This window comes from Bubalus bubalis, chromosome 14 (assembly GCF_019923935.1).
Source record: "Bubalus bubalis isolate 160015118507 breed Murrah chromosome 14, NDDB_SH_1, whole genome shotgun sequence".
Taxonomy (NCBI): Eukaryota; Metazoa; Chordata; class Mammalia; order Artiodactyla; family Bovidae; genus Bubalus; species Bubalus bubalis.
Genome location: NC_059170.1, coordinates 22,512,595 through 22,537,036, shown reverse-complemented (window position 1 = coordinate 22,537,036; position 24,442 = coordinate 22,512,595). Strand labels below are relative to the sequence as shown.

General features: G+C 48.2%; 1 protein-coding gene and 1 non-coding gene across 5 annotated transcripts; both read left to right on the top strand.

Moving 5' to 3' along the window:
* The first annotated feature begins 757 nt into the window (after window positions 1-757).
* Window positions 758-9,974, top strand: REM1 (RRAD and GEM like GTPase 1). 4 transcript variants are annotated; one of them, XM_044927765.2, is made up of 6 exons: window positions 809-906; window positions 984-987; window positions 1,945-2,326; window positions 3,411-3,493; window positions 7,725-7,926; window positions 9,357-9,974. In XM_044927765.2, exons 3-6 carry the CDS (start codon window positions 1,987-1,989, stop codon window positions 9,626-9,628), a joined length of 897 nt encoding a protein of 298 aa, XP_044783700.1. In that variant the 5' UTR covers window positions 809-906; window positions 984-987; window positions 1,945-1,986; the 3' UTR covers window positions 9,629-9,974. The 4 variants fall into 4 exon arrangements, with proteins under 4 accessions (XP_006060737.1, XP_025119488.1, XP_044783700.1 ...); XM_006060675.4 differs by lacking the exon at window positions 984-987 and having other exon boundaries at window positions 758-906; XM_025263703.3 differs by lacking the exon at window positions 984-987 and having other exon boundaries at window positions 779-906; window positions 1,761-2,326.
* Window positions 9,975-17,448: 7,474 nt separating this feature from the next.
* TRNAA-CGC lies at window positions 17,449-17,521 on the top strand. Its single transcript has one exon. It is a non-coding gene; the product is annotated as a tRNA-Ala (tRNA).
* The last annotated feature ends 6,921 nt before the right edge of the window (window positions 17,522-24,442 follow it).

Genomic DNA, 24,442 nt, shown 5'->3' with positions numbered 1-24,442 from the left:
CTTCTCATTGTGGTGGCTTCTCTTGTTCCAGAGTATGAGCTCTAGGGCAGAAAAGCATCAGGAGTCAGTGGCTTTCGAGCTCTAGCATGCTGGCTCAGTAGTTACGGTGCATGGGCTTAGCTGCTCCACACCAAGTGGGATCTTCCCAGATCAGGGATCAAACCCAAGTCTCCTGCCTTAGCAGGCAGATGCTTTACTACTGAGTCATCAGGGTAGCCCTGGAGAAGACTCAAGAGAGTCCCTTGGACTGCAAGGAGATCAAACCAGTCAATCCAAAGGAAATCAACCCTGATTACTCACTGGAAGGACTGATGCTGAAGCTGAAGCTCCAATACTTTGCTAACCTGATATGAAGAGTGGACTCATAGGAAAAAGACTCTGATGCTGGAAAAGACTGAACGCAAAAGGAGAAGGGGGCAGCAGAGGATGAGCTGGTTAGATAGCATCATCAGACTGGACATGAATTTGAGCAAACTCTGGGAGATACCTGGCGTGCTACAGTACATGAGGTCGCAGAGTCCCGCATGACTTAGCAACTGAACAAGAACAACAAAGAGTTGGTCGCCCCATTGCTGGAGTGGATAGATGTGGATGCAAAGTGGATCCAGGATCAGGAATCTGGGACCCGTGTCCTTCCACTCTCTTATTCCCCCCTCCCTGGCAAAGAACTTAAAGCGATGGGTCAGCGGAGTTCTGCAAAAACTCATTCAGCAGCCAAAGCCTTGGGGCGGAGACCCCGGGGCTGCCCTAATGGGGCGGGGCTGGACGGGGCGGGGTCGCGGCTCCTCCCCGGCCCGGGAAGCTGGGCGGGACCCGGTCGAGGGGCTGCGCGGCGAGGCATTGGTACACCCTGGAGCACCGGGCAGCTGCGGCCGCCGAGGACCCTGGATCCCTCCCCACTCCAAGGTAAAGGCCCACCCAGTCCGCCACCAACTTAGTCGAGTTGGAGCGGAGTTCTCCAAGGCGTCTGTTGGCGGGGGGAGAAGGGCGGAAGAGTTCTGCCGAACAAGCTGGGAGGAGGAGGGGGCCCTCGAAGCCCCCCGCTGGGTGAAGGTCCCCGGATCTGGGGTCGGGAGAGCTAGATAGCCTGGGAACCCTCCAGGGATCTGGGGACTCACACCCAGGACCCTCGGGACTAGGTAAGCTCGGACTCTGGGAATGCTATGCCCTCCTGGGCTTTGTGGGTCTCCTCTCCACCCCCCCTCCCCTCCGGGACCCCTTCTTGTCACCAGACCTGGGGTCTGGCTGCCTCCGAACCCCGCCCTCCTACAGCAGCTGGAGGCCGTCGTGCCAGTCGCTCCTGAATTTTTCACGGAGGGGGCGGGCCGGACACGCTGTTCCCATGGCACCGGGGCTCTCATGTTTCAGCCGGAGGGAAACCCCCCACCCCGACCCCCAGTCTTTGGCAGTACGGATTTGTCCTCCCGGGCCTCTTCCTCAGCTCTCCTGGGATGCAGCAAAAATGAATTCCCCACCCCACCCCCGCCCCCAACCAAGGGGCTCTCCACCCTCCTTGTACTCCCCAACCCCAATCCAACCGTGAGGAAGCGGAGGAGGGGGCAATTCAGGTGTCTTTCATGAACATGGGTCTCCTGTTCTGAATGCGGGGGGTTGCTCTGTGTGCATGCTTGTGTGGACATCCTGTCTCCCTGCTGCCCTTCTGCCTGTGTGTCTGGGGGGAGTGGGTCGTCCTCAAAGCATAGGAAGTGACCTCTGGGAGTGTATGCATGTGTGTGTTCACGCGCACTCACCCCTCCTAGCCTGACCCAAGTTCACTCTGGGCCTGAAGCCAGAAAGCCCCCATCTGGAGGATCTGAGGTGCCGCCTCCTCCCATCTGAACAAAAAAGGCCTCTGGAGGAAGCCTGAGCAGCAGTTCATCAGGACACTACAGAAGGGGCTCAGAGCACCTCACCTGGCTCACCACCCACTCCCACTTCTTGCAGAAGGAAGGAAGGAAGGAAGGAAGGAAACTCCCCTTCCCAAGGATGACCCTAAATACTCAGCAAGAAGCAAAGACCCCCGTGCGTCGCCGAGCCAGCACTCCACTGCCCCTGTCCGCCCGGGGCCACCAGCCTGGCCTTCTGGGCACAGCACCTTCTACACAGTCCCAGCATCCCCGACTGGGCCAGTCAGTCTCCCTCAACGCCCCTACCCGGCAACCTTCACCTGCCCCCAACGGCTGGTCCTCTGAATCCAGCGACTCTGAAAGCTCTTGGGAGGCCCTGTATCGCGTGGTCCTGCTCGGAGATCCTGGTGTCGGGAAGACCAGTCTGGCCAGTCTCTTTGCAGGGAAGCAAGAGAGGGACCTCCACGAACAGCTGGGAGGTAGGGACCCTGTGGGCTGGGCTGGGCTGTGGTTGAAGAAGTCAAATCCCTGTCATTTGGGACATACGGCTGCCAAGAACCTTTGTACAACTCCTGCCCTGCTCAACCCTAAGGGACGTCATTCAACCAGGCTGTGAAGTGAATGAGGCCCCCTAGAGCTGTGCAGGGCATAACCCACACAAAGATATATAGGAGGGGGAATTCCTTGAATAGTGGCTGAGAAGTTTGCTAGTTTCTCATGGTGTGTGCTTCATTTTTCTGTCATAAGGGAAGCAATTCTGAGTTCCACAAGTCCCAGTTATAAAGAAACAGTGGATTTTCTCCCAATTCTCAGATCCTACCAGCCCCACAGACAACCATCCATGTCCACCATGACCTGCAGCCAAACTGAAATCCTGCCCAAAATGGAAACTCCCAAATTCTAAGTTTGGGGCCCTGGGTTCCTCTATTCCCAAGAGGCACAGTGAACTGAGAGGGCTGGGGGTCCTAGGATGATGGGAATCAGGGACAGGACAGAGGAAATGAAGATGGGTCCCTTCAGGGCTGGTGGAAAGGACCCAGGATGAGTGTGTGTGTGGAGTGGTCAGGGGGAGGGGAGGCTTAACGGCAGAGATGAGGTGGAGATACTCTGACCAGGCTCTTTCTCCAGCCTTGGTCGCCCAGAATGAAAACCTATATGAAAGGTCTATACGTGTACACTGGTATGTATAACAGATGGGGAGACGGAGGTCTAGAGAGGGTGACGTGATCTTTTCTTGAAGCACACGCTAAGCCAGGGACAGAGCAGGACTGGGAGAATTCCCAGCCCCACTTTAACCCCACGGCTCCACATCCGTTCAGTCGAACCAACCAACAAACGCTTTCTCAGCACCGACTGTGTGCCGGGTACTGTGCTGGGAGCTGGGGAGCCAGGACTCCTCCTGGGCTTGTTGACCCGTCAGGAGGAACAGACGTCAAACAAGTATAGTGAACACTTCAAGGAGAAGTGGAGGGCGCGATGTGACCCAAAAGAGGGGTTAGGAAGGGCTGCACCCTCCCCCAGGCCTGCGTCTCCTCCCTGAAACCCGGCTTTCTTCTTTTGCAGAAGATGTGTACGAGAGGACACTCACAGTGGATGGAGAGGACACCACGCTGCTGGTCATGGACACCTGGGAGGCTGAGAAGCTGGTATGGCACAGCAGGCAGGATTGGGGGGGAGGGGTGCTGAGGAAGATCTCCTGGAGATATGGCAACCCACTCCAGTATTCTTGCCTGGGAGAATCCCATGGACAGAGGATCCTGGTGGGCTACAGTCCCTGGGTCGCACAGAGCCCGACACGACTGAGCGACTAAGCACAGCAGCAGCGCTAAGGCTAGTACCAGACTCCTGTCTTCTCGTAGGACACCACAGAGCAGGGACAGGGCAGGGCCCATTAAACCACAGCTCCTCAGCAGCACCGAAGCCAGAAGAACCTAATGACCTTGACCCTCTCTTCCCAGTCTATTCACCCCCTCCTGATAGCATCCCAGGATGTGCTTCTAACCCTGCAAACCTCCTCTCATGAGCACCATCATCCCACTTCACCCACTCACATTGCACAGAGGAGGGAACACCCCCCCACACCGCCGTTCCTTTGTCTTACATACAGGCTTTCTGCAATTGGCTTACCCTCTCTGAGCTTCAGTTTTCTCACCTGATAAATGGGTGGATCATTCCTGCCTTCCTTACCAGCTAGTTTTTTTTTTTAAACATACTTACGCAGTTTCACAGAGATAAGCACAGTTTGGAGCATGAAAAAATTGGTGAACACGAGTGAAGAATTGGCAATAAAGATAATTCTTATTAATCATAACTTGGTTGCTAGTGAAAAAAAGGACACCAAGGATGTCCCTTGCTAGCCCATTCCAAAGCAGGAATGGGCTAGCAAGCATCAGCCAAGGACATGTCCCCAATATGCTTTTCTTAACTTGTTGGGAGTTCTTTTCTGCTTGCTATACAGGTATGCTCACTGTAGAACCCTGAAGAAATACAACTAAGCAAAGAGAAGGATCCAAAAATCACCTGGATCCCATCTCTATAAGGGGTAGGCCCCTCCCCCAACACTCAGGGAGGCCCTGTCCACAGAGTGGGGCTTTAGAGGGACAGTGTTGGGTCATTGACAAGAATGGCTGACAGCTCCAGTGATAGGCCCAAATTTAGGGATGAAGGAGCTATGGGACCAATTCCTTTTCACCAGCATAAAAGGAAACCCAGGTCCAAATGAACATCATAAGAATGATGATGATTCTCTTAAGAGCAGCTGATACTGATGGAGCACCCTCTTCCTGAGTGTCAGCCCCAAGTGCTAAGCACTAGACATGTATTTTATGATATTCGGTCAAGACAAAAACTTGAGTAAGTGTACTTCTGATTCTCATTCTATTGATGAGGAAATCAAAAGCTCAGAGAGGTTAAGTAACATGTCCAAAGTTCTCAGATAGCAAGTAGGATTCAAATTCAGATCTATAAGACCCCCAAGTTTGCACTCTTTTTAAAAATATTTGTTTATTTATTTGACTGTGCAATGGCTTTCTCTAGTCACAGCGAATAGGGCTACTCTTCTTTGCAGTGAGTGGGCTTCTTATTGTGGTGGCTTCTCTTGTTGTGGAGCACAGGCTCTAGTTTGCAAGGGCTTCAGTAGTTGTAGCACACAGGCTCAGTTGCCCTTCGGCCTGTGGGATCTTCCCAGATTAGGGATCAAACCTGTGTCACCTGCATTAGCAGGCAGATTCTTAACCACTGGACCACCAGGGAAATCCAAGTTTGCGCTCTTATGCATTAGGACTGCCCCTATCTATCCCCACTGGGAGCATCACCTTCTGAACCTCCATCCAAGGTTCTACTCCTTCACTTGTTCATTCAGAAATACTGGCTGGTCCACACCTCAGCCAAGGCAAGGGGAGGGCCAGGTGTGCAAGGCCCACCCCAGGGTCTGATCTTGGGTCCCTGCAGCCCCATTGCACATGGCCACCCTTGGGGTCATCCACGTGGCAGCAGCCTTCTGGGTCCCACATACTTCTGCCCCAGTGGAAAGCCTTGGGGATCCAGTGACTGATTCATACCCCAAGCTTTTTATTAAATAAAGAATAGAGGGAGGGAAGGAAAGAGGGAAGAGTGAGAGAGGGAGGGAAGGAGGGAGAAAGAAAGAAACCTTGGTGGATACATACCATGGACCAGGACACTGGAGACCCAGGAGTGAATAAAGCAGACGTGTCCTCTGGCCTCATGGAGCTCACAGACTGGGGTCTGGGGTCTGGTATCACTTTTTGGATACAGTTGAGAATCCTATGGGGCAGAGTCCAGGGAGTTAAGAAGAGTGATCAGACTAAGAGTCCCACGTGGGAGACAGAGTAGGAAGAATACTGGACTAGGTGGCAGGAATTGCCCAACTGTTGTGTGGCCTAAGAAAGTGTTTTCTTCTTGTCTGGCCCTTGGTTTCCCTGCAGATTCCCTGGCCAGTGTCTGTGAAGGCATTTCCCAAAGAGGGTCCATGCAGCAGCAGCCTTATTGAAATAAGCATCCATTCTTTCCATCCTTGGGCTAGACGATATTTTTATATATCAGAGAGGCAAAATCTGACAGGATTGGGAGGGCTGTTGGCTCAACCAGTAGTACTTTAGCCTTGCTGTCCATCAGGGTCACCTGGAGGGTATTAAAAATCAGAGTCTCAAGTCTCACCCCAGACCTAATGAAATAGAACCTATAAAAGTAGAGTTCTGAATCTACATTTTTAATCAACCCTCAAGGGGTTCTTACCTACCAATCCATGTACCAATCAGCTTTTGTGATCCTAACACATAACAAATCCTTCATAAATAAATATGTGCAATGAATGAGTGAATGGTCGAGACCCACCCTCTTATTCTACAGATGAAAAAACAGACTCAGAGAGAGAAATGAACCTGTCCATAGTCAAAGCTAAGAACCCAGAATAAGAACCCACATCTGTCTGACTCAGTTCAGAGTTATCTGGGAAGGATCAGTATGACCGTTGAGAACTTACCTGCTTTGAGAATAATGAATAGTGATGCCTCCCTACTTATCTACCTTATTTGGTTATCAGAAAACTTTCCTGGCTTCTTTGGCCCTAACAAACAAGGCTTCCATCACACTCTGCATCTCCCACTCCTGCCCACCACCTCCCCTCCTGCTCAGCCTGCTCAGCCTTTCTAACCCCACTTACCAGTCTACTTGGAAGCCCTCTCAACTCTGCCCAGTTGAGCTCTTCTGGTCTACCCCTGCCTCAAGCCCCCTGGTTCCTACAGCCACTTGCCTATGCCTCTCTTAATGGTACTTATCACACTGCATTATATCTCTATTTCCATAGCATCCCTTCCTGATCATGAGCTTTTGGAGGGCAGGAACTGTGTCTTATTAAACACGTAGAAAGCTCGTACCCAGGTGGTTCAGTCTGAGTGCTGTCCCTGTCAAAAGACCATCATCCAAAACAGAATATCAAAATTATTTCAGTTCTTCCCTTTCCTTGTCAAACATCTTGAAAGGACTCCACTTTTTAAAAGGCCGCTTGCCTCTCACCCACCCCCTTTCCTCACACCCACCGTTGCTCCTCCAACTCTCCAAGACTATCCAGAAAAAGTCCTCCCCCGGAAGACAGCCTTCTGTCCTCACTTCTCTCCCTTCCTTTCTCTCTTAACTCTGGACTGCAAAAGGTCAAAAGAACTGTCCAGCAAGACCAGCCCCTCCTCAAACCAGACAAAAGAGCTGAACAGGCAAAGCCAGAATGCTCCTTAGAAGGAACAGGAACCAAATAGATCTTTTGTCTCCAATGTTCTGCCTATGTGTGTGTGAAAGTCGCTCAGTCATGTCCTACTCTTTGTGACCCCATGGACTGTAGCCAGGCTTCTCTGTCCATGGAATTCTCCAGGCCAGAATCCTGGAGTGGGTAGCCTTTCCCTTCTCCAGGGGATCTTCTCAACCCAGAGATGGAACCCAGGTCTCCCGAATTGCAGGTGGATTCTTTACCATCTGAGCCACTAGTGAATCCCAAGAATACTGGAGTGGGTAGCCTATCCCTTCTCCAGCGGATCTTCCTGACCCAGGAATCAAACCAGGGTCTCCTGCATTGCAGGCAGATTCTTTACCAGCTGAGCTACCAGGGAAGCCCCTCTGTCCCGCCTATAGAAGGAATTGATGAATGAGAGAATGGAGCGAAGTAGTGCCATTAGTCAGATGTTTCAAGCAGAGAAACTGCAGCTCAGAGAGGATTGGTGGTTTCCCATGGTGACTCAGGAAATCATGGCAGAATTTGTCCCCCAATCTGTCCAAAGTATAAACCTCAGCCCCATCCCACCCATTAGACCATCCCAGTCTTCCTTTCTCAGCTAGGGCCTCAGTACCCTCTGATTCCCTGCCCTGCAGGAGGAAAGCTGGAGCCAGGAGTCGTGCCTGCAGGTGGGCAGTGCCTACGTCATCGTGTACTCCATCGCAGACAGGGGCAGCTTCGAGAGTGCCTCTGAGCTCCGCATCCAGCTGCGGCGCACACACCAGGCGGACCACGTGCCCATCATCCTGGTGGGCAACAAGGCAGATCTGGCGCGCTGCCGAGAAGTCTCCGTGGAAGGTGAGCCCTCCACCCTCCTTCTCCGCCTTTCTCTCAGCCCCACTGTCACTGTCTCCTCCAGTGCTCTTCCTCTCAGTAATTCGTGCTCCAGCCCCTACCTCCATCCCACCCCACCCCATCCCCTGGCCACCACATCTATTTGCCTAAACCTGAAAGCTAAAAACCATGTTTGCCTCTTCTCTCATTCCCTCTAACCAGTCCCCAAATCCTGTCAAGTCCACTTCCCTTAACCCCACATTCCCTCCCCCTGCCATGCCCACAGCCTCTGCCCCATCCTGGCATCTCCACTCTAGCCTGGGCCAACCCCTATATGTCTCTGTCCCCATTCCGTGGGTTCTCCTCACCAGTTGCCGGAGTTCTCCAGAACTAGAGCGGACTTTGTCACTTCTCTGCCTAAAAGTTCCCCTGTGTGCCCCAGTGCCCTTAGTCAGAGACACAGTTCACCAGGCATGACAGGCCCAGTGCCTGTAAGCTTTCAGGGACTTACATCTGAGACCGGAAAAAGACAAATTATTGGCTCCAAAATAGTTAGAAAATTATACATTCAAATTTCACAGAGCTTTGTCTGCAAAACATAATATTTGTCAGCCAGCAACTGCAAACCAAAATGTTTAATGTTATATTTAAATTGTATTTAAAGTGGGATAGAGAATATTTTAATATGATTGATGTATCAGATGAGACAGATACAGGTCTTTCTCAGGGTACTGAGACCCTGGCTGAGGAAGAAGGGCTGGAATGATCTAACTAGTAGGATGGGAATGAGGTTTATACTTTAGACAGATTGGGGGGCAAATGCTGCCATAATTCCCTGTGTCACTTTGGGAAAATCCCAAGATACAGATCTTAAAATGGCCCTACTCATTGGGCAAAATCTAAAAACTATGGAAACAGACCCAGAGCAGGAAAGCCAGTTCCACAAGGTCACCAGCCACTGAGGACTAGACCTCAGGGCCCTACATCCAGTCCAGTGGCATCCTGCAGCTGGAAGACCATATGCTTTATAAGCAGACATCCCAAAATTCAGCAACATGCCCCCCGGGAGACTGTGTTAAATTGCAGGTTCCAAGCCTTACCTACAGAATCAGAATCTCCGTGGCTGGGCTCAGCAATCTTGCATTTTAACAAGCTCCCCCAGATAATTCTGATGCACAGATTAGACCCCTTCCCTGGCATTCAAGACTTGTGGGACCAAACTGCTCCCAACCTCCCTGTCTTCCCAGCCTCATTTCTGCCACCAGTATCAATCACTAGCCTGTGAACTAACTCCTCAAAGCCAGATTTATGTCTGAGTCCTCTGGCATGGAGCACGAGGTATGGGGAAAGGAAAAACTGTGCTTCCTGCTTGAAATTGACCACACCTTCTGCTACCTTTATCTCCTTTTTCCGGTTGTGGCTCTATCACGTCTTATCTGACCCCGCCCCCTCAGAGGGCCGCGCCTGCGCTGTGGTATTCGACTGCAAGTTCATCGAGACGTCAGCCACGCTGCAGCACAACGTAGCGGAGCTCTTCGAAGGCGTGGTGCGCCAACTGCGCTTGCGCCGCCGGGACTGCGCAGTCGGGGAGCCGCCCGCGCCCAGACGAAGGGCGAGCCTAGGGCAGCGTGCTCGACGCTTCCTGGCTCGCTTGACAGCCCGTAGCGCACGCCGCCGGGCTCTCAAGGCCCGCTCCAAGTCCTGCCACAACCTGGCCGTGCTCTGAGGCCGCCCACCCGCCCTCCAAGGGGTGACGAGACACTGGGGTGCGTTCTAGGCTCCACTAGCACCACCGAGGGGCAGAGACTTGGTGGTTCGAGTGTGTATCGTGGGTCTTGGCCGCCCGCTGCCCCAAGGGACAGAGCATCACCCCAGCCACAGCTTCACGGACCTCTCTGCCCTAGGGAAGTGATGGACAGACTAGGGAGCCAAAGCCTAAATTGGGTTTTTTATGCGGTGGGTATCTTTTTGTTAAAAAAAAAAAAAAAATGCAAAAAAACAAAAATCGTTTTTGTCCTTGGGCTCTGGCCAACCCTCAGAAATGCCCCCCACAATAAACCACACCAAAAGGATCTCCTGTTTGAGTGCCCAGACCTCTTCTTTGGGGCTCGTCCAGGTGTCTCCATGTCCTGCTTGCCCATGTACACAGGGCTGCAGACTGGGTTAGCCTGCTGATCTGGGTATCAGGGTAGGGGCTTCCCTGGTGGCCCAGAATCTGCATGCAATGCAGGAGACCCGGGTTCGATCCTTGGGTCAGGAAGATCCCCTGGAGAGGGGAATGGCAACTCACTCCAGTTTTCTTGCCTGGAGATTTCCACCCATGGTATCCCAACGAGTTGGACAGGACTGAAGGACTAACTTTCACTTTCTGGGTGTCAGGGTTAGTCAGTAAGATCACTGGACAAATTGTATATTCAGGCTCCTCCCGGAACTGCTGGGCACAGCCCCTGCCCCACAACTCTGAGGGAGACCTAGTAGAGTACAAACACCCACAGTTCAGTGTGATAACCTCCAGTTTTCTCATTAATCCATTTTTTAGTTTAAATCCACAAAATATTCTCTGAAAGGAATTTTAGCCTGCACCCTAGCAATATAATAGCTGGTGTTTGTTGGGAGCTGACTGGATACTAAGCTGTCACAACAATTAATCTTCACAACCCATGTTTAACTAGTTAGAAAACAGACGAACAAACTGAAGGCTTATGCTGCAGATCACGCAGCTGCTGTAAGTGAAGTTGCCAGAATTCAATCCAGGCTTGTGAGACTACAAGGCTGGGCCCAACTTATCCATAGTTCTCTTGGTGGTGGTGGTGTTCAGTCATTAAATCATGTTCAGCTCTTTGTGACCCCATAGACTGCAGCACGCCAGGCTTCCTTGTCCCTCACCTCTCCCACCGTTCTCTTGGAGAATGTGACAAAAAACTATAGACTCTCAGGGAAATGGACTTTCAGACACAAGTTTTGCATACAATATAAAGGGGGTGGGTGGGCTCCATGAAATTCAATCCGTTAATCCCCAGGATGGACCCCCCAATGTAATCCAACTCACTCATTTTTGCAGCTGTGGAAATTGAAGCCCAGACAGGGGAAGTGAGTGCCCCGGAGCCACCCAGCCAGTGAGAGTAAGGACCAGACCCCAGAGCCCAGCCTTCTCCTACGTCTGTGTGACAAGTAGGAGGGAATGAGGCATCCAGTCTGGCTGGGGATGGGCCTTGGGGGTCAGGTCAGGAGTTTCCAGCCTAAGGGAAATTGGTGTCACACTACTTTGAGAGGAGAACAAGATGCAAACGGTTTGGACCATTGTGTCCCTGATGCCTGACACCCCCTGCCCCCGTCCAGCTGCCTGCTCAGATGCCTCAGCCCCGCATGTGGGCCAAGTCCCTGCTGCCAGGACACCAAAGCACAGGGAGGCGAGCCACCATGTCCTCCAGCTATGACCTGCCCCCACCCCAATCTTGCCGGTGGGCAGTGATGGCAAACTTTCCTGTCCCAACCTCAGCCTAGGGAAGGGAAAAGGAGGAGGGTCTTCCCCCACCCCAAGCGGTCTCTGGAGGCCTGTGGTCATGGGGGAGGGGCTATCCTTGTGGAAAGTTGGCAGAGGCAGCCGGCAGCAGGCGGGAGAGTGGAAAAAATGATATCAAACCCGGAAAAATGCAGGCCGGATGGAGGGCCCAAGCCGGCCCTGGGAGGTGGGAGGGAGGGAGGGAAGGAGGAGGCCCCACAGACGGAGAAAAGAAGAGGGGCTGGGGAGAGAACACAGGAGCTGGTTTGGGAAAACCTGGGGACAGTCACCACGATTCCTTCTTTTCTTCATCCACAGATATTAATTGAGGGCCTACTAGGTACAGGGCAGAGTGCCAGATTCTAGGGAGACAGTGGTGAACAGAAGGACTAGGGTGTTACTCCCTGGAACACACTAGAAAACAAGTATACGTTTAAAATAATTACAAACTGATAAGGCGCCAAAAATCAGGGTGGTCATGAAAATAATCCTATTCTCTCAATTCACAGATGGGGAAACTGAGGGCCAGAAAGCAAGAGGAAGCTACTCAGATTGTGGAGAAAAATTGTTGAGACCAGGATTAGGGGGAGGAAGTGGAGGGAAAAATAAAGCAGTGCAGACTGCATACAAGGTTGGGTATGCAGTCAACACGGCAAGACAACACAGTGCGGGAGGGCATGGACCCTAAACCAGGGGTTCGGTGTTCAGCCCCTGCCCCCCTCCATCCCTCTGTGCCTTAGTTTTCCCATCCATAAAATGAGATTCATGCCAGTTGCTTCCCTCAGGATTGATGGGCGGATTAAATTACTTAAGACGTGTAAAGGACTTATAACAGTTCCTGTGTCTAGGAAGATTCAGTAAATGCTGGTTCTTACTATCATATCTTAAAACCTTAGGGAAAAAACCTGTGTCATCGTAGGAGATTACTACTCATCATAGTAAATATTTGCTGAATCGATTTATTAACCAATCTGTAAAGGGGCCTTTTCAATCCCAATCTCTCGGATTCTAGGAGTCTGTGAATAAGGCATGGCTGGGAAAGCATGCCAGAAAGCCACAATATTCCTCCCAGGGACATAGCCTATGACAGTTTAGAAAGTTCTTTCTCAGACATAAAAACAAACCAAAAAAAAAAAAAAACAAAACCCAAAAGCTAACTTTGTTTTAGCTCTTTCTATGTAGTAGGCCCCATGTTCCATATTTGGTATGCATTTTCTCATTTCATCATCACCATCTACTTAATAGTTATCATTAAGTAACATAACAGATGAGCACATTGAGGCTAAGAAAGCCAAAGAAATTTGTCCAAGGCCACACAGCAAGAAAGGGTAGTCAGGATTCACAACCAGATAAGTTGTCAAGAGGCAAGTAGGAACTGCCATCTTCAGTGTACATATGGAGAAACGGAGGCCCAGAGAAAGGAAGATTGCCCAAGTTTACGTAATAAAAACAGAAAACAGTTCCTTCACTCTTATCATGTATCGGGTACTGTGCTAAATGCTTTTCATACAGTAAATCCTCAAAACGGGTCATATCACCATTCCAGTTTTCAGATGGAGAAACTATAGCAGAGAGAGGTTCAAACCCTGCCAGGGTTAAACAGTTAGCAAATAGCAGAGCCAAGATTGGAATCAAGGCAGTCTAGTCCCATGCTGTGAGGGGCTATCTATATGGTGCTGTTCGGTGGTGCAGAAAGTTCAGGGCAGCTGGTGTCTGCCCAGCACCCTGCTGCCTTGGCTGGGAGCAGGGTGAAGAACAAAAGCATATTGAGAGTATCCTTAGCCGCCAGCTGGGACTTTCCACCTTGAAGGGAGGGTACTGTTATGGAAAAAGTGATAAAGCTCTGGAAAGATGAATGTCTCCCCAGGGGCCCCAAGTCTCCTCAGAGTCTCCCTCCCCCCTTCTTTTGCTTTAGGGGAGGGCCACGAACTGTGCTGGCCCGATTCAGATGAGATGAGGGCCACCTGGATCCCTACACACCCCAGCCTGGCTGCTCAAACACTGAGGATCCGTATTTGATCCTGGCCTGGATGGAAAGTTCCAGCTTCTCAGCCAAGGGCATGGAGCTTCCACTCAGGGACCCCCAAGGAAGGAATCAGGTTCAGGCTGGAACTCCCTCATTTTTGGATGGTGGGATCTCACAGGCACAGTTCAGTCCTTCCTTTATTCAAACTTTGACAAGAGTGTGTGCTCTGAAGGAAGTTAAGGAGGGTTAAGACACAATTGGCTGCTGTGTTGCTGTTTTTTTTTTCAATTGTTTTTAAAAATTAAGAATCTCTCAGCTGTGCCATGACTGGGTAACCTTAGGCAAATCAAAATATATGGAGTGAAGGGGTTAGGGTAGAATTCTTTCTCAGAATTCTGTCTCAAGAATATTTGAATATTCTAGTGGAACAGCTTGAAGAAATATACAAGTTCAGTTTCAATTTCAGCCCTGTTTCCTTCTGTTCAGCTCAGGATTTAGTGAAAAATAATATTAACGATGGGATGGGAGCTCTGGGTTCAGCAGTGTGTGTCATTTTCCCCAGTTCCACCTGATTCAAGTTCAAGGCTAAGATGGATCACTCTTCTACTTTCTATGCTGCATAACAAACCACCCAAAGGTTGGTGGCATAAAAACAATCGTTTTATTATACTCGTAGATTTTGTAAGTCAGGAATTTGGGCAAAGCAAAGTGGATATGGCTCTTCTCTGAGACCTCAGCTAGGAAACTCACAAAGACCAGAGTGACTAGAATGATCTCACACATCTGGAGCTGGAATCATTCACGTTGGAGGAGGTTGATCCTGGCAGTAAAGTGGAGTCTCACCTACACGTGGCCTCTCCCGGTGGCCTGGTGCTTTTGTTACCTGTTGGTGCTGTAACAAATTACCACAAACTTAATGGTTTAAAACAGCACAAACTTATTATATGGATCCTTCGTTGCTCAGTCGTGTCCAACTCCGTGATCCCATGGACTATAGCCAGCCAGACTCCTCTGTCCATGGGGATTCTCCAGGCAAGAATACTGAAGTGGGTTGCCATCCCCTCCTCCAATGGATTTTCCCAATCTAGGGATCAAACCCATTCTGCATTGCAGAAGGATTCTTTACCAGCTGAGCTAACTGGGGAGCCCTGTTATAGTTCCATTGAATAAAAGTCCAACTTGAGTTTCACTGGACTAAAACCAAGGTGTCTGCAGTGCTGCATTACTTTCTGGAGGTTCTAGAGAAGACTGTTTCCTTGCCTTTCTCAGCTACTAGAAGTCAGCCACTTTCCTTGGCTTGTGACCCCTTGCTCCATCTTCAAAGCCAGCATCATGGAGCCAAGTCCATCTCACGGTGCCATCTCTCTGGTTCTCTCTCTTCTGCCTCACACTTCCACCTTTGTGATTACACTGAGCCCACCCCGACAATCCTGAATAATCTTCCTAGTTTAAAGTCAGATGATAAGCAACCTGAAATTCCATCTGTGACCTCAATTTCCCTCTTTTGTGTAACATATTCATAGGTTCCAAAGACTAGGACATGGACATTTGAGGGAAGCGGGGAGCCAACCCATGGCAGGATAAAGTGGAGGCTGTAGGAAGACTGTGGCTAGGTTTTTACTCTCTCCCAGCACACAAACTCAGTCTTGTTCTAATGAATACACAAAGAAGGCCCTAAGGTAAAGGGGTTCCTTCCTAGTGGGATGTCAGGGACATAGGACGCTGTCCCCAGAGTCTGAGCTTGTCTTCCTTTTTCAAGCCCATGCTTCTCTCCAAAAGCACCAGCCTTTTCAAGCCTACCCTGAGGAAATCTCCATTCACCTTTTGGAAAACCCTACTCCCTACTGACAGATGTAAGCCTTTCTTCAGAATTATCCCCCTCCCTCAGCAGTAATCTTCAGAAGTCTGAGTTATTGGGGTTGTATTAAGATCCCAGTTATTGGGCTTCCCTGGTAGCTCAGATGGTAAAGAATTTGCCTGCAATGCTGGAGACCTGGGGTCGAGTCCTAGGTCTGGAAGATCCCTTGGCAAAGGGATAGGCTACCCACTCCAGTATTCTTGGGCTTCCCTGGTGGCTCAGACGGTAAAGAATCTGCCTGCAATGTGGGAGACCTGGGTTTGGAAGGTCTCCTAGAGGAGGGCATGGCAAACTACTCCAGTATTCTTGCCTGGAGAATCCCTATGGACAGAGGAGCTTCGTGGGCTACAGTCCAAGGGGTTACAAAGAGTCGGACATGACTGAACAACTTTCACTTAAGACCCCAGGTGTCCCAGCAGGGCAGTCAAGGGTGCTCTTTGCTCTTTTTTACCACTTCTAGTCTTACAAACGGAGAAGGCAATGGCACCCCACTCCAGTACTCTTGCCTGGAAAATCCCATGGATGGAGGAGCCTGGTAGGCTGCAGTCCATGGGGTTGCGGATACGACTGAGCGACTTCACTTTCACTTTTCCCTTTCATGCATTGGAGAAGGAAATGGCAACCCACTCCAGTGTTCTTGTCTGGAGAATCCCAGGGACGGGGGAGCCTGGTGGGCTGCCGTCTATGGGGTCGCACAGAGTCAGACATGACTGAAGTGACTTAGCAGCAGCAGTCTTACAAAACAGCGCACAGTAAATGTGACCACTCCAAACTCAGTCCTTTTTAAGGTCTGCCCACCTGTGTGAATAAGTTTCCATGCCATTTCTCACAGTCTGTTTAGGAAACAGTTGAATCTTACATACACGTGTGTATGTACACACATGTGCACAGTGACTCCAAAACTAAAAAGGGTCACTAATCCAAGTGCTCACAGAATCAGAGAATATAAATCAGTGAAGTCAATTGGGTAACAGGCATCAGGAAGCATCAAGTTCTGTGGCAAACTGAAGTCCTGCCTTGCCTAAAGAGAGAGACAGAACCAAGCTTCCTGTTAGTCCTGTTAGGATGTGAACCCATTGTTGCCAGATATTTCCATTTTTCTAAGAAAGGCAGCAAGCCAGATATTTATGTGAAGTATCCCAATTCCTAAATAATTACTGCTAATTCCAATATTTTTTAAGCCCTAGACAGGAAAAATAAAACATGTCCCCCAGTAGGATTCTGACCAGAGGCTGAGAGTTTGTAACCTCTGGTCTAAACCCAAATAGTGATCGAGAAATGTATTTTAAGCCACCCCCCAGTCTGCAAGGTCACCCCTCATACCATGAAGTTAGTACTTAATTATAAAGAACAGTTTGTTCTTTTTGTTCAAGAGTGCCTCTTCAGACTTATTGGGATTCCAAAGATGCCCAATGCCAAGTAGTACATTTTTTAAATTGAACTTTGAATTACATAAATAATACATTTTAATTATAAAGATAAATCAGAACCACATAAAAGATATGGTAAAAATAAAAATGCATTTATCTGTTAAGCTGCCCTCAATTGCACACGATACAAATCCTTATAAGGATATTTTCTTATAGAATGTCCAGAAGTAAGCAATTCTAAGGTTGATTCATCCACCTTATAATATCAGGACACTGGGTCTGCATTTCCATAAACCTCTAGGCATTTCCTTCATGGTTGCAACATGGCTGCCACAACTCCATGCATCACATCCTCACACCAGTATTTCAAGCAAGAATGGAAGGGGAAAGGACAGAAAGAGGTTTTCTTTTTATTAAATTAAGGAGGAAATTATTCCCTTAACAGTTTCCTTTTGTATCTTCACTTACAAGACTGAGTCTCATGTCCACCGCTAACTGTAAGGGACTTTAAGAAAGCAACTATCAGTCAAAAAGGCATGAGATCACCAGACCTGGCTTGAGCCAATGAGTCATCCCTTTTGCAAGCAACAGAGAAGTGGGTCAGGTTTATTGGATAACAATTTTAGTACTTTCTACACAACTCCTTTCATTTTCCCCCCATCCCACTCCTTTCCCCAAAAGTACCCACTGTTAGCAATTGGGGGTGTATCCATCCTGATTTTTCAGCCCACTTAGATATACATTGTAGCAGACATTTGGCCATATTTCTTTTCTTCCACACGTTCAAGAGTCACATTTTGCCCTGTTGTTCTCCTTTTCCACCTCGGAATAAAGAACAAATCCTGGTAATTCCCTAGTGGTCCAGTGTTTAGGACTTGGCATTCGCATTGCCAAGGGCCCAGGTTCAATCCCTGGTCAGGGAACTAATAGCCCACAAGCCCCACAACACAGCTTAATTAATTAATTAATTTAAATTAAAGATGGACCTACAAACTTGGAGGGTTCTAGAAGAAGTTTCTTTGCCTTTGAAAAAGAGATGAAAAACAAGCAAGCAAACAAAGAGTTGCAGCAAAAAGGGGAAGTCCTTTGTCTTCTGGTCATTGAAGTGTATGAACATGTTTCCCAGAGCGTGATCCCATCTTGCAATTATGATGGCTTCTAGTCAGAAGGTGGCAAAGCTGAAAGATGGGAAGCCCCTGAGCCCTTGGTGACGAAGTTGAGCCACGGAATGAGCCAACTATGAAGCTGTCTCACCTCTGGACTTACTGTTACGTAAGATAATACATCTTCAATGTTGAAGCAAATTACCTTGGGGATTTCTGTGTCGAAGTCAAAAATGAACCATCTAACACAGAAATATATAGGTTTGTTGGCTGTTTTCCCCCACATAAATGGGGTCATAGTTATATGTGTTTAGTTGCATAGGAATGAAAGCTACAAGGGACTGAAACATTGGAAGAGATGAAATCCAAAATAGCAGTGATGGAAACAAGATAGAAGTATGTGTGTCTCTCATGGAAAAGAAATCCAGAAGCAGACAGTCCAAGGCTGGCATGGCTCCTTCTATCTTGTGACTCCACCATCTTCGATCCATTATACTGCAATAGTCACATCCAGATTTCAGCCAACAAGAAGTAGTTAGGAACTCAAAAAAGCACTACCTCTCAGAAAATGGTCATATCACTTTTGCTTATATCCTATTATTGACCAGAGCTTAGTCACATCACCATACTTAATTTCAAAGAAGTCTAGGATATTTTATTTCTGAATAGCCATATACCAGCTCAAAATCAGGGAATATCAGGGATTCTATGTTTTAAAGAAAGAAGGGACAGCAAGGGGCAGCAAGCTATTGCTGCCTTGATATTATTGTTGTTGTTCAGTTTCTCAGTTGTGTCTGACTCTTTGTGACCCCATGGACTGTAGCATGCTAGGCTTCCCTGTCCTTCACCATCTCCCAGAGCTTACTCAAACTCATGTCCATTTAGTCAGTGATGCCATTTAACCATCTTGTCCTCTGTCGTCCTCTTCTCCTCCCTTCAATCTGTCCCAGCATCTTTTCTAATGAGTCAGCTAGTCACATCAGGTGTCCAAAGTATTGGAGCTTCAGCTTCAGCATCAGTCCTTCCAGTGAATATTCAGGATTGATTTCCTTTAGGATTGACTTGTTTGATCTCCTTGCAGTCCAAGGGGCTCTCAAGAGTCTTCTCCAATACCAGAGTTCAAAGTCCATTCTTTGGCATTCAGCCTTCTTTACGGTCTAACTCTCACATCCATACATGACTACTGAAAAAATCATAGCTTTGACTATACAGACCTTTGTCAACAAAGTAATGTCTCTGCTTTTAATACACTGTCTAGGTTTGTCATAGCTTTTCTTCCAAGGAACAAGTGTCTTTTAATTTCGTGATTGCAGTCACCATCTGTAGTGATTTTGGAGCCCAAGAAAATAAAGTCTGACACTGTTTCCATTGTTTCCCCATCTATTTGCCATGAAGTGATGGGACCAGATGCCATGATCTTAGTTTTGTGAATTTTGACTCTTAAGCCAGCTTTTGCACTCTCTTCTTTCACCTTCATCTAGAGGCTCTTTAGTTCCTCTTCACTCTCTGCCATAAGGGTGGTGTCATCTGCATATGTTTAGTCACTCAGTCGTGTCTGACTCTGCCCACCAGGCCTCTTTATCCATGAGGTTCTCCAGCAAGAATACTGGAGTGGGTTGCCATTTCCTTCTCCAGGGATGTATGAGGTTATTGATATTTCTCCCCTGATACTATACATATTATGCATAATCTGCTTTTATTTTTCATATTTATTTATTTGGCTGCACCAGGTCTTAGTTGGCAGCACTCGGGACCTTTGAACTTCGTTGTGGCATGCAGGATCTTTAGCTGTGGCGTGAGTCGCAGTATGTGAACTCAGTTATGGCTTGTGGGATCTAGTTCCCTGACCAGGGATCAAATCCAGGCCCCCGGCATTGGAAGTGCAGAGTTTTAGCCACTGGACCACCAGGGAAGTCCTTATAATTTGCTTTATTCACTTAATTTATCCTGCCCTTCTATCCATGCCAGTACATATAGATGAACCTTATTATCTGGAGATTTATTTTGTCCTTCTTTTTCTAGCTTCTTAACATAGAAACTTAGATTATTTGGGGGGACCTTTCTTCTTTTATAATATAAGCACATAAAGCTATATTGGAAAAAAAAAGCTGTCAACTATAAATTTTCCTCTAAGCAGTGCTCTAGATGCATCCTACAAATTGTAGTATGTTGTGTTTTTATTATTCAGTTCAAAATATTTTCCCTTTTCTCTGTAATTTCTTCTTCCCATAGGTTATGCAGAAATATATTAATTTCTAAGTATTTGAAAGGTTTTTATATGCCTTTTTGTTATTGATTTCTAATTTAATCCAACTGAGAATTTTAGATTTGTTTTATATATAGGGTCTATCACGATTCATGTTCCATGTGTGTGTGAAAATAATACGCACTCTGCCATTGTTGGGTGTAGTCTTCTTAAAATATCAATTAGGTCTAAGTGATTGAACATGCTGTTCAAGTCTTCTATATACTCAGTGGTTTTATGTCTACTTGTTTTATCAATTTGTGAGAAAGGAGTGTTGAAATCTTCTAATTGTGATGGGTCTTTTTCTCCTGTCAGTCCGTCCATTTTTCTTTAACTTATTCTCTTTCATTGCTGCAAAATATTCTACAATATGGATGTACATATTTTACCAATCAAAGGTGAGTGAATTTAGGTTAATGTAACTGTTTTATAGTGTGGCAGTAAATATTCTTGCACTTAGAGGAGAAATTACCCAATCCACATTCACTAAGTCAGAGGGCATGTACATTTACATTTTGACAGACTGCCAGCTTGCCCTCCAAGAGAGGTCTTTTTATTTATAGTTATATCAACACTGCCCAATTCCCCACACTAAATTTTACCAGTTGCTATAATGTAATTTATAGAAAATATATATTTGGTCATTCAGACAACCAAAATACATTCTTCATATATATTGGGTCTTCATCCACTGTTCTTGCCTCACAGATCCCAAAACTCTTGGGATAAGTCATAAGAGCAATGGGAGAATGTTTTGTTATAATATTTGGTCTCTTGTCCTCGTTTCTTGAAAACTAGTTTCAAAACCATAAAGATGAAATGAGTTTCTTGTTATTCATAAACCCTATGTCACCACAACATGTTCATGAAGATGACTTTTGGAAAGCATCTAAGGATGGGGCCTGGTTGCCAGGGGAACCAACACTGAATAGAGGGGTGGAACTTTTGTTTCCATCCTGTGATTTCCAGGGAGGGGTAAGTGGCTGAAGGTTAAATCAGTCACCAATGGCCAATGGGTTAATCCATCACGCCCAGGTGAAAACCCAACAGAGGGTATTCAGAGAGCTTCCAGTTTGGGGAAACCAGACCGTTTCCATGTATCTCCCAGGCAGACTCCAAGGACCTCACCCTATGTACCCTTCATCTGGCTGTTGATTCCATGTCCTTTTAATATGTTTTGTAATATATCAGTAATCTAGTGAGTAAAAGGGTTTCCTGAGTTCTGTGCGCCATTCACCAAACCCAAGGGGATTGTGGGAACCTCTGATTTATAGCCAGTCAGCCAGAAGTACAGGTAACAACCCAGACTGGCAGTTGGCATCCAAAATGGAGGACAGTCTGTTGGGACAGGGCCCTTTGCCTGCATGATTGGATGCTATCTCTGGGTAGATGGTGTCAGAATTGATACCAGCAAGGTGTCCAAGAATTGCTTGTTGGTATGAGGAAGCATGCACAAACACAGACACTACACACCACACACACACACACACACACATACACACACACACACACACACACACACACACACACACATACATTCTCTCATGCACAGGGTGAAAGAAGTTTGAGAGAAAAGGTGTCTCACTGTTTACTTGCATTTCTCTGATTCCTCCAAAGTTGAGCAATATTTCAACGATTGTGCCTATTCACTGCCCAAAATCCCAGTAAAGCTTTTAAATTGCAGCTTCCAAGTCATGGAGTGAAATCTTAGCCTGGGCTACTCCATTCTTCATATTTTTCTGCCTGGAGTAGAGGGGTGTTCTTTCTTCTAGTTACCAGAGCTGTTTCAGTCATCTTCACAACAGTAAGAGACAACACCATCTTACAGGCGAGGAAAACCGAGGCTCCAAGAGACTAAGTGTCTTGTCCGAAGTCACCCAGTTAGGAACCTGCAGAGCTAAGGATTAAGTCAACAATGTCTGACTCCCAAACCTGCTTCCCAGGGTAGCTAGCTCATCTCATTGAATAGGAAACTGAGGTCCAGGGAGATAAAATAACATATAAAATTAAATTGTGAGTGAGCAGCAACCCGTTGACCAAGTATTTCCCCTCCTGCTGGGTCTGGGTGACCAGCTGCAGAAGAGACAAGAGAGTGGAGGCAGGGACAGCCACCCAGCAGAGGAGTCAAGAGCATGGAAAATGTCTCTTTCAGCCAATTTTCCTGAGGAACCCTGGCTGAGGCTCAGGGCTGGGAATGGAAAGTGCGCAGGGAGGAGGCGGCAGCCGTGTCCACCCCCATCCGGAGAGGCTGTTTGCAAAGTCCTGCTGGGAGAGGCAAGGAGGTGAAAGCAGAGGGGAGGGGACCAGATCCGGGAGGCCAAGGGTTTGGCATCGGCCCAAGGCTTGGTCTCTCGGGAGAGGAGGAGCAGGCGTCCCCCAAGCTCCCTGCTTCCTCCTTGGGCTCTCCCGCTCTGCCAGCTCCTGCTGTGCCCTGCCTGCCTGTTTGGGCATCAGCCATCCTGAAACTGAGACACTGGCAAACCCGAGTCTCTGGGGACTGTGCACAGCTGACTCAGGGAGGTGCCCTGGCCAGGAAGAGGGACTGATGCTACTCTCAGAGATGTTGACCAGGGCTGGGCTTGAGAGTCATTGGTTTCACCAGTGCGGCCCCTTTGCCTGGAAAATCTCTCTTTGCTGCTCACAATGCCTGCAATTCCACCACCATAGATATGATTGGGGCTGGTGTTCAGCCAGAATGCAAAGTATGGTCATATTGGTTGTGAAAAATATTTAGATACATTGCGACTAGCTGTTAAGAACCCCTGCCTTGAATGCCCCCAAGTACTGCCCCCCCACCCCCGCCGAGTAATGGCCACCCCAGACCCTCCCCTGGAACCACACAGACCTCCCCACTTACAGCCACTGAAGACTTAGTACCTGCCCATAATGTGTGGATACATTAGTGAGTGTCAGTCATCACAGTTAACACTTTTCATATCATTCCTGGAAATGACCCCCTTGCTTGGGCTTCACTTGTGGCTCAGCTGGTAAAGAATCCACCTGCAATGCAGGAGACCTGGGTTTGATCCCTGGGTTGGGAAGATCCCCTGGAGAAGGGAAAGGCTACCCACTCCAGTATTCTGACCTGGAGAATCCTATGGACTGTAAAGTCCATGGGGTCTCAAAGAGTTGGACACGACTGAGCCACTTTCACTTTCACTTTGGCTCTTGTTTAAAAGCAAATTGATAGAAATATAGAGGTGAAAGGGACTTATGCAAATCCTTCATTTTCCAGATGAGGAAACTAAGGCGGAGAGAAAAGCAGAGACTTGCCCAAGGTCACACAGCCTGTCAGCATAAGCAAGGGCGCTAGAACACAATGACTGACTCCTGACAAATCCCTGGGTCAACTTGTCTGGCCCCACAAACACTAAACTTTAGCAGGTGATGGTAGGAGGTGGCAGGGAGCAACCTGTCCCAAGACAGAACTGAGAGCCAATCACTTGGTTCTTGTACCTGGTAATCATAGACTTGGCAACAGTCTCCTTGGTCACCATCACCTCAGAGATAGTTGTCATGGCAATTACCACCCAGAGCCCCAACTTCCTGACACCAAGAGCCCTAAGATAAACCCTGAAGCAAGTTTGTTCCACAGCACTGACCTAGATCAGAGCTCGGCATAGGAAAGAAACTTGTCCAGCATCACAGAGCAAGTTACTGGTGAAGCCAAGTTTCCTGAGTCCCAAGCCCAAGGTCACAGCAGCCCCGCCCTTTCTGTGGCTGACACCCCCGCCCCTGCCCCCGTTTTTATGCCTGCCTTCGTGCTTCCCATATTCCTCCTGCTCTCAGTCAAGGTCTCCTTCCCACGGCATCTCACCCTTGGCTGCCTGTCAGCTACTCATCTTCCTGGGAACTGGATGACATGAGCTTAGTGGAGGATTCATCGCAGGGGCTTTCATCATTAGCTGGGGCTCCCTGAAGACTGAGAAGCCTTCAACACCCTAAGCACCCCAGAGGAAAAGATCTCCAGTGGCAGAACTTCAGGCACTGTTAGCTCAGAATTGAGGTGCTCTTTCTGGGTGGTCAGACCCTCTGTGATGCCAGACAGAGCTGCCTCGTTGCAGAAAGAACTCTGGGCTGGGAGGCCAGCAACCTGCATTCTAGCCCCACTCTGAATCTCGTCTCCTGTTTTGCTTTTATCAAGTTCCTTCTCTTCTCTGGGACTTTGTGTCCCACCAGAGAAATGGCGATGAGCATACGGTGTTCTATAAGCACCTCCGTCACCATCACCATCATAAGGTGGCTGGAGACCAGATACAATCTGGCATTGGAGTAGCACCAGAAATGGGGTGGTGTGGCTTAAAGAACTGGCCCACCTTCCTGTTAGCATCTTCCAGAATAATGGAATCTCATTATTTATCTCTTCCAACCTCTGGTTTGGAAGGATGGTCCCCATATAGGGAAGAACTTGAGCAAAAGCAGGGGGCTGGAAAGAATCTAGGAACCTGTGAGTAGTTCACTTGTGGAAGTGCAGGGTGTAAAGCTGGGAATGAAGA

Bases quoted from the DNA above. Each gene is read 5' to 3' on its own strand.
- REM1 (XM_006060675.4), top strand. From the start codon at position 1,987: ATGACCCTAAATACTCAGCAAGAAGCAAAGACCCCCGTGCGTCGCCGA. The intron at 3,494-7,724 runs GTATGGCACAGC...CCTGCCCTGCAG, and splicing joins CCTGGGAGGCTGAGAAGCTG to GAGGAAAGCTGGAGCCAGGA. The intron at 7,927-9,356 runs GTGAGCCCTCCA...CCGCCCCCTCAG, and splicing joins CCGAGAAGTCTCCGTGGAAG to AGGGCCGCGCCTGCGCTGTG.